This window comes from Corvus brachyrhynchos, unplaced genomic scaffold, assembly GCF_000691975.1.
Source record: "Corvus brachyrhynchos isolate BGI_N302 unplaced genomic scaffold, ASM69197v1 scaffold312, whole genome shotgun sequence".
NCBI lineage: Eukaryota > Metazoa > Chordata > Aves > Passeriformes > Corvidae > Corvus > Corvus brachyrhynchos.
This window is the reverse complement of record NW_008236640.1, coordinates 85,447-101,373: the sequence shown is the minus strand read 5'-3', so window position 1 is coordinate 101,373 and position 15,927 is coordinate 85,447. Positions and strand designations below refer to the sequence as shown.

Genomic DNA, 15,927 nt, shown 5'->3' with positions numbered 1-15,927 from the left:
ACCCGGGATCTGGGACACACGGGGAGATGGATCTGTCCGGGACACCCGGGGAGATGGATCTGTCCGGGACACACAGAGATGGATCTGTCCGGGACACCCGGGGAGATGGATCTGTCCGGGACACACGGGGAGATGGATCTGTCCAGGACACACGGGGAGATGGGTCTGGCTGGGTCACACGGGGAGATGGGTCTGTCCGGGACACACAGAGATGGATGCGTCTGGGACACACGGAGATGGATCCGGCTGAGACAAGAAGTTGGGCAAAAACGCCAGGAGGCCTTGTGTAGATGCAGAAGGAGCTCCTGGACAAGCTCAGACACTAAAAGGAAGCCTATGGAGGGTGGGAGCAGGGGCTGTGGCCTGGAAGGAACACAGGGAGGTTGTCCAAGCAGCCAGGGATCAGGTTAGAAGAGCTAAAGCCCTGAGAGAATTAAACGTGGCCAGGGACATCAAGGACAAGAACAGTTTCTGTGGGTATGTTGGTGATAAAAGGAACACTAGGAAAAATGAGGACCCTCTCTGGAAGGAAAGGGGAGACCTGATTACCCAAGACATGGCAAAGGCTGAGGTACTCAATGACTTTCTTGCCCCCTTTTCCACCAGGAAGTGCTCCAGCCACACTGCCCGAGTTGCAGAGGGCAAAGGCAGGGCCTGGGAGACTGAAGAATCACCTGCTGGAGAAGTTTGGGTTCAAGGCCCTCTAAAGCACCTGAAGGTGCACAAGCCCATGGCACCTGATGAGATGTATCCACAGGTCCTGAAGGAACTGGTGGATGAAGTGGCTAAGCCACTATCCATCATACTTGAGAAGTTGTGGCATTCTGGTGCAACTTCCACTGACAGTAAAAGGGGAAACATAACCCCCATTTGAAAAAGGGAAAAAAGAAAGATCCAGAGTACTACAGGATGGTCAGTCTTATCTCTGTGCCTGGCAAGATCATGGAGCAAGTCCTTCTGGAAACTCTGGTAAGGCACAAGAGAAATAAGGAGGTGATTGGTGACAGCCAACATGGCTTCAGTAAGGGCAAATGCTGCCTGACAGCTTTGGTCAGAAAAGAGACTAAAAAGAGCCCTGAGGAGAACATTGGGGTGCTGGTGGATGAAAAGCTGGACATGACCCAGCAATGTGCACTTGCAGCCCAGAAAGACAGCTGCATCCTGGGCTGCAGCAGTAGTCATGTGTGCAGCAGGTCAAGGGAAGTGATTCTTCCACTCCTGCAGTGCTGAATCCAGGCCTGGGGTCCCCAACATAAAAAGAACATGGGAGCAAGTCCAGAAGAGGGCTGGAGCGCCTTTCCATAATATGAAGATGGGGGCTGTTCAGCCTAGAGAAGAAAAGGCTTTGGGGAGACCTTCTGTCAGCTTTCCAGTACTTGCAGGGGGCCTGCAAGAGAGCTGGAGAGGGACTTTTGACAGGGGCACGTAGTGATAGGACGAGGGAAATAGCTTTCAACTGAAAGAAGAGGGATTTAGGTTGGATGTTTTGAAAAAAAAAAGCTTTACTGGGAGGGTGGTGAGGCCCTGGCACAGGTTGTCCAGAGAAACTGTGGATCCCTGGAAATGTTTAAGGCCAGGTTGGATGGGGCTTTGAGCAACTTGGTCTAGTGGGAGGTGTCCCTGGCCATGGCAAGGGGAGTGGTCCTACATGGTCTTTTAAGGTCCCTTCCAACCCAAACCATTCCATGACTTTATGAAAATCTGAACCCAAGGAGGGAAGAAGACCTCCAGCAGCAGTAATGCAGCTGTAGAGGATGATGCTGAGCAAGCACCAAACCCAGCATTGCTGTCCACAGTAAAGACTTGGGAGTGTGCCAGGTTTTGTGTCTCCCTCCCCAGACAAATTTCTACTCCTTCTTCTACACCACTCATAGATGACACAGGCCTGAAACATTACTTCCTATATTTTAGGTGTGATTCCTTGGAGGGAAGCAAGAGGTTTGGGTACATTCCCTATTTTTACCAGCTATTTTCCCATGCTATCCTTCAAAACCCAGGAGGGTTATTGCTAAAGCTGAACCCTGTGGGGTGTAAGAAATGTTCCCTGCCTGGGGGACACATCCACCCCCACCAGCACTCACAGCATTGCTGGGCTCCCCCAGCCCCATTGCAAGCTCCCCGTGGCAAAGCTACAGGAGGCCAGGCTGTGCTTCACCTTGCACAGCCCTTGCTTTCAGTTATGGGCTGTGGGATGCAGAATTTGAATCTGAACCTCCTCTTTTTCACCAGATCCAGTTTCTGACAGCAGCAGGCAGCACTGCATGGAGAGATGGGCAAGAAAAAGACAAAAGCAGTGTTCGTTCCCCTGTGATCCTGCTTCCAGGAGCATTTCCGTAACACACATGGTACCACTGCTTTTTGTGCCCTGTGAAAAGGCTCTGTTTGGGATGAGGCCCAAGCTCAGCTCCTGCACTGATCAGACTTGGTTGCCAGGCTGGTGAGTGCCCCACTGCAGTCACATCAACCCTCCTGCCTGCCAGCAGCTTGGACCACTCGCTAGGAGCCAGCATGGAAGGGACTAGGAAGAGGAAAAGGGAAGCCACAGAGATTGTTGGAGGGGCTGTGTCCATCATCCATGGCAGAGGCCTTGCTGTAACCTCATGGTGCCTGTGATGGGGTTTCCTGGCTCTGAGTATGCTCCCATCAGTCAGCCACACACTGATCCCAGTCCTACACCAGGATCCCAGTCACAAGCTCCTACCAGGCGTGGCTCAAGAGAACTTCAGTTGAAGGCAGCTGCAGGTCTAGCAAAGGAGACCTTTTGATTTACCAGGCTCCTGGGCTCAGCTGTCAGCAGAGTAGTCAAGCAGCTCAAGATGAAGGAAAGGCAGTTTTGTGGCACAAACCTCAAATCCTGCAACAGGACAATCCTCAGTAACGCAGGAACCCTTCACTTCTTCTCTTTGAGGCTAGAGAGCAGCATGGCAGAAGCAAAGCTGTCCTGATTATACCAACAGACTGGAAACACGTGTGCCCTAGCACAATGCTCCTTCTTCCCACATGCCACTATCCTGTCCTCTTTTATTTTTATCCCTTCCAGCTGCATCCCAGCATGCATGCTCATACCAAAAATGCCCAACCAGAGTAAAAACCAACAGCCCTTAGCTTCTGGTGCCTGTAATTCAGCAATGGCCTGAGAAACTTGGTCCCAGCTGCTGCAGAACCCCCCAGGAGGAAGCACATTCACTGCACATCACCTGAACTACATTTTGTTAAAGCTGAGCAACATACTGCATGTCCAAGTGAGGAACAGTCCACAGGAGGCAGGATGGAAATCCCCCTGGGGGATTTCACAAGGGTGCTGTGAAACACACACAACTTCTTGACTTTTCTGAGAATTCAGCTGCTCATCAGTGGGGCTCCTGCCACCACCTGTCCCACAGGGTGAGCCAAGGCTCAGGACAAGGAACAGCCAGGCTGGGGCTGGCAGAAGCAGTAAGCTTGAGGCCCACAGGCAGAAAAATAAACCTGCTGAAAAAAGAATAAATCAGTTTTGCAATCAACAGAGGTGGAAAAGCAGGAAATGGAGGGAACAAACCACACAAGGTGGAATTTGGAAAGACTCAGCTCAAATCCACATATCCACTGCCCAAAGGCCAAAAGGGTATTGATGCCAACCCCGAGTGGAGCTCCAACAACCTCTGTTTATACATTCAGACGCCCAGCTTCTGTGTTTGGCACAACCATTTAATAGCAGAATTGAAAACTCAGTATGTTCCATTTTAGTCTTATGTGGAAAATCAGTGCAGGTGATAATCTAATTGTACAACAACATGTTAAAAAAATTTATTTTACATTATATACATTAGGGAACATATTTCAAAGCATTACCAATCACAACAATAACGCAGGCCATAAATCACTTTTAATTTAGTTTGGTTTTAGTGTATATTATCACAATAAAATATAAAGAACATATACAAAAAAAGGAGTCAAATGTGTGCATTTTGCTTAAAACTTGGCATTTACACACTCCATTGGAAAATAGCAATCAAAAATACTTCTGATCAAAACTAAGTTCCCGTGATGCGTAGTAACCATTGTATTGTTTCAATGAGGTAGTAACTAAATTTTGGCCATGTGTTAACATCCTAAAATCAAGAAAAGTGTGAAAATGGTTGTAAGGCCAAAAAAAAAGTCAAAATGGCAACATCTCTGAGCCATTTCCACAATGTGGAATGTTGCTCCTTTTCATCGTGATATGAAACTATGTAGTAAGACAAACAGTAATAACTACTTTTTATCATTGTATACACTAATAATTCAAACACCTATTGCAGAATTACAGCCAGGTACCACTAGTCTGGGACTGACACCCATCCATAAGGTATTGTTTTCAAGCATAGAGAAGTAATCATAAGGAAAGTTTTAATTAAATATAAAAATACAGGTGTTTAACTGGTTTGTTTCACAAAGAAATCTACCCAAGTAAACGAAAAAGAAGGAACTTTGAAGCCCAAGTCATATCCACAAAGTCACAGCTTACCTTTGTGACTAAATACATCACATCTCAATACATTGTGCAAACATGAACACCAGTGTGTTGTATCGAAATTAAAACAAGATTGTAATCTGATTACAGCCTTGGTTACAATTTCTAAAAGTTAATATTTATTTGTATTAGTAAATTACATATAATAAAATACAATAGTGTTGCTAAATGTACTATATTTGTTGCTAGAATCCCACTTTATAATAAACACATGAGACGTCCTTATAATAGTACCCCAATTTAATTTTTGCATCCTCAGTGACTTTTACATCTGTACAGGTAAGACACTTGTACTTAACGGGAGGACTTCTATCTACAGAAAGTCAGTGTAGGGCTTCAGCAAGAAGTTTCACTGAAAAATACTGCATATGTACAAAGATTACATAACAGTAAATTAAGCACTTCTGTGGTATTATAATGCTTCTGTGTCCATACCACAAACAATTCTCGTCTTCCTCTCATGCCACAATAAATTATAAAGCAACTGAAGTGGGGTTACTGCAGCTTTTGTGCAATTCCAGCCAGTCACGAGTGCTGCTGCAGCAGGAGTGTTCTCCTCACAGTGAGCTGCCTGCCACGTGCTGTTCTCAGTAACTGTTCTCATGCCCTGCCAGGATATACAAATTGCTGTTGGCTGTCGGGTTGTCCGTCGGCCTGCTCTCCAGCACCACGACCCTAAAATGGAAATTAAAAAAGCCACAATGTCAAGTGATCCTTCATTTAAAAACAACCTGGGACATCATTAAATATTCCTTCCTAGGATCCATCTGACTGGTTGTCATTTCTCTTTTCCTGGATGCCTTTAGTCCAAAAGCCCCTCAAACCAATGCCAACCTCAAAGCGACCTCACGGTTTTACTTGGGCAAGGTCTCCAAGGATCTCCCAGCCTCTCTGGGCTCCTGCCACAGTGTTGAACCACCCTCACCATCATGTTTACCCCTCTTTTATCCAGCTGGAATTTCCCTTGCTGCAATGTATCCCTGTTGCCTTTCATCCTTTTAGTAAGGGCTTCTGAAAAGGGTCCATCACTCCCCTACTGGGCTTGTGCTCTCGTGGAGCTTTGCAAAGCTAACCCATTAATCAGGCTCTGGTTCTGAAAGTTGTTAGTCTCCCTCTTGCCACTGGAATGACAGATGAACAAAGCTGATTCTTCTGTGAGTATTTCTAGTTAATCCCTGAGCCCATGCACCCTAACCCACAGAAATTTCCTCCAACTCTGGAAGTCCCAGAGACAAAAATTTGCAGGCCAAGAGAATCCTCAAGGAAAGGACTGCTATGGGAAGAGTACTTTCTCTTACTTTTTCTTGCCACCCACTTTTGGCCAGCATTGGAGACAAACGACTGGGTTAGCTGGACCTACAACTGCAAAGACCACAAGGGATGTCCTAGATCAGCCCTTTTGCTCCAAAGAGGAGAAATTAACACTCACAATTTTGTTTCATAAACTCTTTAAGATTTTTTTCATCAGGCAAGAACTGGTAAAACTGCTCAACAGACCAGGATGTTCATGATTGACTTCTCCTCCACAAACATCCTGAAGTGAAGGCAGATTGTGGGAAACTCAAATCCATCTCTTTCTTGTGCATTCAGATAGAAAAGTTTGCTTGCTGCAAAACTATGGCTCAGAAAACCTGACCTCTGCTCAATGTGCTCCACAAAGGGAATGATACCTCATGCCATGAGGCAACTCCCTGCTCATGAGGAGAAAGCAACACACAAGCTTTTATTAGACTGACATCAGGCTTTTGGCTTTTCAGAACACCAGCTCCTCTGAACTCCCTAGGAAAGGACTCATGTACTGGAAAAAGGCTTCACAGCTCAAGTGCAAAACAGGACAGAGCTGCAAGGAAAAGGGTATATGAAGAAATTGGAATTAATGTTTATTGCAGTGCAAACTCTTTACACATTGTCTTAGACTTGAGAAACTATCAGAGCAAGCCAGAAATAGATGAGACCATATTTGGGGAAGAGGACATTTTTACAAGGCAATTTTTTGCAATGTCATTCTAAGATGCCACAGGAATTTACTGCAAGCAGCATAAGACAGAGGCAATTCTCAAAAGCAAAGTTAAAGCCTATTTCTGCAGTTCTTATGAATTCATTACTGGTGAAACTGTCACGTCAGCATGCACTCCCCTAAAGACAAAACAGCTGCTGCTTCTGTGGCTCTTACAGAAGTACAAAGTTCGACACCAGGGCAGAGAAAGTTGAGGAAGTCGGTGACGCTCCTAAAACAGCAGTTACTGACTTCAGCAGGCTGGTATCTGGTGGGTCACACAGACAGAGTGTTAGTGCCCTGAAAGCAGACGCCAAAGAACAGCTACACTGGGAGTTATCAAGAGCTCTTACAAGAACTGAGCTGTCATGTTGGGAGAACAACTGGGAGATTTCCTTTCTGGGATTGAAAGTGAGATATTTAAATTTTTTAAGTATTATTTGTGTTTATCTCCAGAAGCAGATCTTGATGAGCTACTGCAGCAAAACATCTGAAAGTAAAGATTTCACCAAGTTAAACAAAAGAATTACAGTACAAAAAGGAAAACACTCCTGGAGATTGTGACTGCAGCCAAGTAAGAGCCTCTTGCATGGCTGAATACTTCTGGAAGCACACAAACACTTTTAGAAGATTTTATTTTTTAATTTAAGAAAGAGAGAAGTAGAAGCAAAGGACTGGAAGGTAGACAAGTACACAAAGGAATGTCTAAGAGGGCTTAAAAAAAGAATTTGCAAGAAACATGCAAAAAACTTTTACGAGGTAGGAGAACACACATTATTCTTTTATTTTAATATGTCATGTTTACTTCTCATCTTACCTGTCAGATCCCAGAAGCCTGAATATCCTTGTATTATCAGAAATTTCTTGTGTGATCTAGACAATAAAAATAAATATTTACATGTTCAGAGCACAAGTGTTTTCATTTTATTCTTATCATCAGTCAAGAGAAAAGAATTGACTGTGACTGATGTTACCAACTGACTGCCAATTAAAATCCAATAGAGAACTTAATGCAATTGCCACTTTGAACTAAGATATAGAAGTTTTCTGTAATTCCTCCCACACTACATGAATTCCTCTGGTAGCAACTGCAAGCACAACAGCAGGGCTCAGCTTGGTATTTGAGTTACCATTACAATTCTCTTTACAGCCATGACTGAAAGAGATCAGGTGCAATCAGTGTATCCACTCTAGAGTGGATATCCAAAGATGGGTCAGGTAAATCACACATAAAACACATTTTGTTGAAATGTTGAATTATAGTAAGAGTGCACTAAGTTCATATTCTGAAAACCTTAGCAGAGAAACATAATCTAATTTGTGGTACTTATGTCCATGGCAAAAAGAAAACTTAGTCTTCTGACATTTCAGACAAGTGCAACAGACTTTTGTGCTCTGTTGGTGAATTGTACTTGTGTGATGCATCTTTATGATCACATGAATATCAAAGCACCCAGAAAACCATCATGCTCATCAATAGTCAACCACAGCCAAAGTCAAACAGTGCATATTCCAAAGGGTATTTAGTCACTTTGTGAACATGCAGCACTGTTTACAAAGCTCTTCTACACAGCCAAACTTCATATTCTTGGGGAAAGTAGACATTCTTATCTCCTTCCCAGATCCTAGTAATGTTAGCTGACTTGGTGAATTCGCTTCTGGTGCAGAGAACTTGCAAGAGAATTTTAATTCACAGCAATGAAGTTCTTCACTTTTCTAAAAAAAATAATTTCTGCTTTCTGTGAGGCTAAGGCTGTATAATCTTTGCCCAGATTTTGAGCTTCTTGTGTCAGAATTCACAGTTCCCTGTTTCATTCTTCACACTCAATCAAACCACCGTGGAAGGTCACAGTTGTGGAAGGAAATAACTTTGCAAGCAGCTCAAGTCATCCCCAATTAGGCCAACTGTATTAGAATAGGGAATCTGAACTAATGATGTCTTCAAAGAAAAAAATGCTGCAAGTTAAGTCAGTCAGCTTTTTGTCCCATGCAACAACTTCCTAGATACTATGTAGTACAAAATTCCTCAAAAATAACGAATATGGTCAAGACCTGAGCCTGGCACTGAAGGCTTTTCATATTACAGAAGAAAACAGGTTTATTTTTTTTCAACAGCTGCAGCTAGTGGGACAGCCAGGAGCCATAAGGAATTTAAAAAGGCCCAAAAGCTTACCCTAGACATGTTCTACAGAGAAAAAGTTTTAAGTGGCTTGCTTTCTGCCCACACCCCAGTTCTGCTTTCAGTTCTTCATTTAGGTTCTGGCTTTGGCTTGACAGTAACAAAGCAAGCCAGTGTCCCGGATGCTTTACATAAACAACAAAATGCATCCATTTGGACTGCAGCACCCAGGGACGTGGCCTCTCCCAGCTGGAGTAGAGCTACTCAGTACCAATGGGGAGACCAATGCTCAAATGCCACAATAAACATTTGCACCCTTGGAAGTAAGAAGCAGTCTGACTCTAGACTTTGGGTCACACAGAGCAGGCTCACTGTTAGCACAGACTGGGTCAACTGGGTCAAACTGGGGCTTTGTGCAAGTCAACGTACCAGTGGAACAACATGGAATATCTAAGCTTGGCATGGCGTGACTTATGTGTACCTTAAAATACAATTAGTCATAATGAGCTCAATTTCTCAGCCAATGAAACACTGATGGAACAACTGGTGATGTTTGTAAACATTCATTAATAACCAAATTAAAAGACTCACTAAAATCCAACCAAGTAACAGCATTTTCCCTAAAAGGTACACAAGGCTTGCAGCAAGGAAAAAAAAAAAACCAACTATTTGGGAAGGTAACTATAATGGTTTAACTCCATCTAAAAATCACATCAATCTCGCTAAAAAAGGGACTACAGGAAGATTTTAGAAAAAAACCAAACAAATCAGGTTTAGGTCAATCTGGTATTTTTCTCCTGAAGATGGAAAAGTATTTCTTGTGAAAGCTGGGCAATTCTTCAAAGTATTTGTAAGCCAAGAGAACATGGAAGAGACTAAAAAACATCAGGCAACTCATTTGACACTGTGACAAAAAGCTAAAGCTCAGCAGTGGAACCACTGGCAAAGCCCAAATTTTTGCATCCCTGTGTGAGAGGCTAAGGAACTGATAGTGGTCTTCAAAGCAATTTAAGGCGAAGATTAATATTAGCAAGAATTAGGCTTGGATATTTTCTACGGCATCCTGGCCCAGTCTGTTGTTTCTGTTTTGCTAGTTGGATGTGATGGGGTTCTCAGCTCCACTAATGCTGTATTTACAGCTTATGATACAAGCTTAGAATGAGACTCCAGCTTCTAGGTCTAACCTAGGAAGTTACTGAAATGTTTTTCAGACAACAGCATTGTGCATTTCTCCTCCACGTGGCTTACACTAGAAGCCAGAATTTGAAGCAAAATGCAGTACTCACCTCATTTGATCTAAAACTTCTTCCTTGCATGCCGTGTTTCCAGAATGCTAACACACTGTCTTGTAGACAGACTGGTAAGAAAGAACACTGGAGTCAGTTTTGAGGCATAACATCAACTCTTGCTTTTAAGGCCAAAAGCAGAAGACTGCAATTTTGAAATGTGTACATGTATATTCCATTGTATCACATCTCCCAGGAATCACTGAACCTGCCTCAAAAGTAGCTGCATTTATGTATTTATTTGTTTAATGGGCAGGGTTTAAAAACATTTCCACCTAAATGTTCTAAATGTCTAGTCCTAAATGTGTCATTTTCTTTGAACAGGAAACCCCCCCTTTAATAGTTGCAGAGAATATATATGGGATTTTAACAGAAGAGTTACAGGAGTGTCTTTGGAGACACTGCCAGGACAGAACAGGCCACTGGAAGCTCATTTGTGACAAGCAGGGTGAGGACCACAGTACATGCAGAGATCCCAGAGTGAGAAGCTTCAAGTAGATTGAATCCTCCCTTCCCCCCATTCTCAAACATCAAGACCCATAAAAGTATTTTCGGTGGCAATGTTTTCTTGTCCTCTTCTCTGGGAGGTTATGTTTGAGGGGCCTGAAATTTTAAAGCTTCTCCTCAGAAATGAACTCCCTCCAACTCCTGACTATTTTCGTTCCCACTGTCTTTCCTCTTCTGGTACTACCCTCCATCTGTGCACACACCCTCCTAACCCTCTTTCAATAGAAAGTGGTGCAATCCAGGTACGTAACCACTGGAGGACTGCCAAAATAATGTATTCTTTCTGTTTCACAAATCTAATTCATTCAGATTCTATACAAGGAAACAAAATTTATGCAACCTGTGACATATCACATAATTTAGTCTTTGAGCTGCTTTATAAAAATTGACTGCATAAACACATATACAAAATGAGTTAGGCATGGGTGATTCACAGAGTTTATGTAGGCTGTATTAAGGTATTCCTTTAGAGGCTAAAAGCCTCCATCATACTCCCAAGACATTTAGCTTAATCAAGGAAGACTCCAGGATTATTACTCATTCCAGTCGCTCCTAGGAAAGCACATGCTGAACCCTCCACTTAGTTTCCTCACACAAAGTGAAATGAGTGAGGTAGTGTTCCAAGTGCCAAAGACTAGACAGGTAGCATACCTAATTCTTTACTGTAACACTGAACAAGTCAATCACAGAAAATCTCAAGTTAGTGATCCTTATGGGTCCCTTCCAAGAGCATCATCCAGATGCTGCTTGAGCTCTGACAGGCTTGGTCCTGTGACCACTTCTATGGGGAGCTCAGTCTAGTGACGGATCGCTCTCTGAGTACAGTGCATCTTCCTAATATCCAACCTGAATTTTCCCATATGCAACTCCATATAATTTCCATGTCCTTACTGCTGGTCACCACTTTTTGGGTGCCAGGGCACACTCTTGACTCATCTTCAGCTTCCTATCAAGCCAGACTCCCAGATCTCTTCCTGCAGAGCTGTTCTCCAGCCTCTCATCCCACAGTATGTACATATAACCAGGACTACCGCATCCCATGAGATGCAGAATCCACCATTTGCTCTTGTTAAATTTCATCCAGTTGGTGATTGCCCAGCTCTCTGACCTACAGGGATATTCAACATTACTAATGAAATCCAACTTACCTATTGATTCGATCTGAAAGTCAAACGTGAGCTCCGATGACAGTTTGCGGCTGGATTTTAACCTGCCTTGCAGATTCACTATTTTTATGCAGCCTAGACAATAAATAAGGATATGTTAACCAAGAATTACCTTCAGGATGAACTTCATTTGAAGACAGACAGCATGCATGTATATGCATACATATATATTTAGTTGCTATTAAACTTACAATCCAAACACACCAAAATGGTATCTCTCTCCAGCTGTGTTACATGGACAACACTCGTCTCTGTAGTGTCTATAAAAAAATGACAGTGTTAGTTCATAACATAAATTAGCATGAAATTTGAAATGGAACTTCTAGAGATTGAGATATTTTGATGCATTATTGTGTTTACTTTACTTAAAATCATCATCTTACCAGTGACATTTCTCTTCTCTTACAGAGGCATGTCCACTTATCCAACATGTTGGCTGTGACAGGAAAACTGAAGCTATAATATGAAAGTATGGATTCAATCCAGCCTTTTCTGAGCCATGTCACAAAAGCAAACTGACATTGTACACTGTTCTCCATTTATTCTCTGTTGGTGTAACTGAACACTGCTGTTGCAAAAAGGCAGATATACGTGACTGTCGACACTATGCTGCTTCATTGCACTTTTCTTCTGTCTTTATTTCTAAATCCTGATAGGGACTTATATATTACTACTTAATTCTTGCTGCTATCTGCAGATGTTCCATCCCCAGATGTTCCAAAAATAAGGGCTTATTTCCTTCTGCAAACCCTCAAAAGAAGAGTTATTTTCTTCTCTTCTGTGTTATAGCTGCAGCAGTCTCCATCACAGCAAATGAGGATTTGACCCACAAGTGATTAGTGGACATGTCAACTCAGAAGTGTAGCTTTGGTCCATGTGTTTGGTAACATTAAAATTACATGCAAAGCAGCTCTTACTAATTCAATATTACTGCCAGATTCTTTAGGCATCTTTCATATAGAAAAGAGAAACTCAGTAAATCCATTAGACATAAAAAATTAGAGCATGTTACCTAAAACACAAAAGCTGCTTCTGGTTAAAATTGTAAAAAATAAAAATCTGTTTGATTGCATCACTGCTGTCCTGCCAGCAGGGGACAGGAATAAGCTGATACAACAAAAGGGTTTAAATTGGAGCTACAAAAATAGGAGAAAACAACACAGACACAACATGAGAACACACAAATAGTTCAAGGAAATTAATGAAGTGTGGAAGACGCAATGCAATGCTAAATTTTACACATTAAAAAAAAAGAACAGAGAAGGGACCAGTACTCTTGTATTTGTGCACCAATGCAGACAATACTGAGAGAGAAATGACAACAGGACATTTCTCTTCAGAGTGCTATTTTTATGGACTTTATCATAAAGTCACACAGTTACAGGTAGGAGTGAAAATAAAATGCATTGTCTGAAGTAGGTAAGTGTGTTAACTGGCCACCCACTGCTCACTTTGGGTATTGTAACTGTGCCAGAATCTGGTGCACTTTTCAGCAGCAGGAAGGTCAGTGGGTATCTTCCTGGTGGAAAGCATTATTCTTACTGAATTCCACAGTACACACTAAGCTGGACTCGTGCACATGTGTATGCCAGCACAGAGCTATGTATAAATTCATCATGAACCAGCAAGGGATCCATGCCTGGCCAAAACAAAGCTATTTACTGCTTCTGAACCAGCAAGCTGTGACTAGCAATGGTTCCCTACTGCATCAAGGTTCAGGGAGCAACCTTGCAACTCTAAGGAAGTAATTCTTAGCACACTTCCTTGAGAGAATTTCTGCTGTTGCTCAGATGGTGGCCTCCTCACTCATGGTGCCCACACTGGTGATTCGCAGGTACTTGGTTTTCTGCTACCAGTGGTCCTAATCCTTTTTGCTTTCCTTAAACACCAGAAGAATGCTCTATCTCAGCAGGAGGCTGGTAACACCATTTCTAACCACAGTGGCACATTGCAGGAGAGCCAAACTACATCTTCCAGAGATGTTGAAAGGAACTGCTCAAAACACAATTTTACTAGAACCTATTCAATAAACAGAAGTCATGGTGCCAGGGTAGAGCACAAAACAGCACAGAGAGTAATAAAGTGCTGCCTAATTTATGGAAATGCAAGAAACCATAACTCCATCCTCTGCTACACCAAAAATCTCAAGGAATCCAATCAGTTCAACAAGGAGAAACATCCAAAAACAGTGCACGTGCAAGCAGGTTCAACCAGATACCCCTTCAAGCAGAGAACTTACAATTATCACTTAGCCTTAATGATTTAACCAATTGTTTCCTCAGAGAAGCCTACCTTTTAGTGCTTCAGCTATAACAGAAGAGCAAAGAACATTTCTGAATGCAATGACAACAGCACACAAACCTGTTTCTGTAAACCACGAAGAGGTAGAATTTGGGTTGACAGTCTCAAACTTCACCACCTGGTTGAAGTCTCTTCCTCTACTGACACCAACACAAACTAAAGGGAATTCCTGCTCGGGGACTACCAGCATTTCAAACAATCTCAGTGGACAAGGTACAGGAAAATCTATGTGCTAGATGAATAAGCAAAAACAGATATTAGAAGGGAACAAATGTAGTCTGAGTTGCTATTAGATATTCAAACTGTATGGTAAATTTTATGCCATACTTTGTAACATTATGTTTACTTCTTCAGATAACAGGAATTGATAGATACAAAAGGCCCAAGTTAAGAAGTTTGGAGCATCTCATGCCAATTCAGTTAAAATAAAGTAGCATGTCTTTTATTATGTGTGTCCTCTGCAGCTGCCTGCAGACAACAAGAGTGCTCATCACTGCTCTCCCTGGCTACTGAGCCTCTAAGCCTTCTCTTCCAGGCTGAGTTACAGCAGCTGCCTTTTTTACAAACATGAGCCCACCCTGACTCTGTCTCTTCAGGTGATGTCAGATGGAGAGATAACAAGCATTTCTGGGCACCTCAGAGTCAAAAAACCATGGAATAAATGGTCACCTTCTCTCTAGTATGGGAGCAAGACCACTGTTAACTTGTGTCTCAGCCTGCCAGCCTCAGTTTTCTATTGTGCAACTGAAGGGCAATGTTCATGGAGAGAAGGGCTTGGTTCTCTAACTGAAGTGCACCCCAAAAACATGAACACTTGTTTTGAGTCAGTTAATACATGACACATTTAAATAGTTATTTTCAATATAACAACAGAAACCAAGAGAAAAGCCTAATAAATCAAGAATAATGCTTATTCTTAACAAGTCACTACAAGATAACTAGAAGTGAACATGAGAGTAACTGTAATTTTACCTTGATTAACATAAATTTTTGCATTGGTTCAACCCATTCTAACAAAACAATGCTGGATTGTAGTGCTCCACAAAGGTACTTGTGGCCTGTGTAGGGATTTCTCACTGCCAAAAAAGGATAGAGAGTATTAGTGTACTAAGCACATGCAAATTATAAACTATTTCCAACTATATGAGTCCATATACTTTTGGAAAATACCCACCACCCCCACTCAAATCTTTTATATATTTAAAAAACAGCTGATTGCATACACATTTGGAGTGTCTTGGGTCTACTGTGTTGGTTTGTCTAAGCTATCTCAAAATCACCATAAGCAGCTGTTAAAGAATGGCTTTTTCTATGATACACAGTTACCCAGCAGGCAGTGAACAACAGCTCAGCTGCCCTTCCAAGCACTGTCACAGCAAGTCTGAAATCCAGAAGCTCTGTATTTCTGATGAACACTCCTAGATCATCAAGAAATCCAGTTGAAACTGAAGAACAGTAGAAGAGCAGGAAGTGCTGTTCTTCCACCGTCAAAATTCAATTAAAAACTGGCAGAGAACAATATAGTTGCAAAATCAGGCCCTATGAAATCGGAAGTTTCACAACTTCAATTCTACAGTACTGACAAAATCTCACTCATTAAGCACCGCCAACGTATCCTTTAAGATAAATGTTATTTTGCACTTTGTACAAATACATCTAAAGACCAGATTTCACTGTGCAGTAAAGTGACTGTGGGCCATCAGGCAATTAACAACCCAGTTTAGATAACAAGCTTCTACAATCCAGAACTATCCACGTAAGTGAAATATGCTCACGCTACCTTATTGCCACAGAAACTCATCAGCAACCCCTTGGTACCTTAAACATCAGTGCTTTATTTCATTAATCCAAGTTCCCACTCCACATCAGTCAGACTGACTGCAAAGTGCAGCAAATAATGCTTGGCATGACCCTGAGTAAGGCTGACCTCAGCAGCAGAAACCACAGAACAATCACCAACACCTCTAAGGTGCAGAAAGAAGACCAGAAGTTCTCGTCTTTTTCTGCCTCCTGTGGCACTCCTGCTGCCCCGAGGCCAAAAGCAGACTTATGTGCCTGCC

General features: G+C 42.4%; 1 protein-coding gene across 4 annotated transcripts in view; it reads right to left on the bottom strand.

Annotated features, from left to right (window-relative positions):
- Positions 1-3,666: 3,666 nt before the first annotated feature.
- MAP4K3 (mitogen-activated protein kinase kinase kinase kinase 3) overlaps positions 3,667-15,927 on the bottom strand; it is a 58,371-nt gene continuing 46,110 nt past the window's right edge. For all 4 annotated transcript variants that reach the window (XM_017726683.1, XM_017726684.1, XM_008644342.2 and 1 more), the window contains 7 exons: positions 14,840-14,943; positions 13,928-14,099; positions 11,758-11,826; positions 11,549-11,641; positions 9,894-9,964; positions 7,306-7,361; positions 3,667-5,167 (listed from right to left, as the gene is read on the bottom strand). In XM_017726683.1, coding sequence (XP_017582172.1) covers positions 5,080-5,167; positions 7,306-7,361; positions 9,894-9,964; positions 11,549-11,641; positions 11,758-11,826; positions 13,928-14,099; positions 14,840-14,943 — 653 coding nt within the window. In that variant the 3' untranslated portion in view covers positions 3,667-5,079. The remainder of the gene's footprint in view (positions 5,168-7,305; positions 7,362-9,893; positions 9,965-11,548; positions 11,642-11,757; positions 11,827-13,927; positions 14,100-14,839; positions 14,944-15,927) is intronic.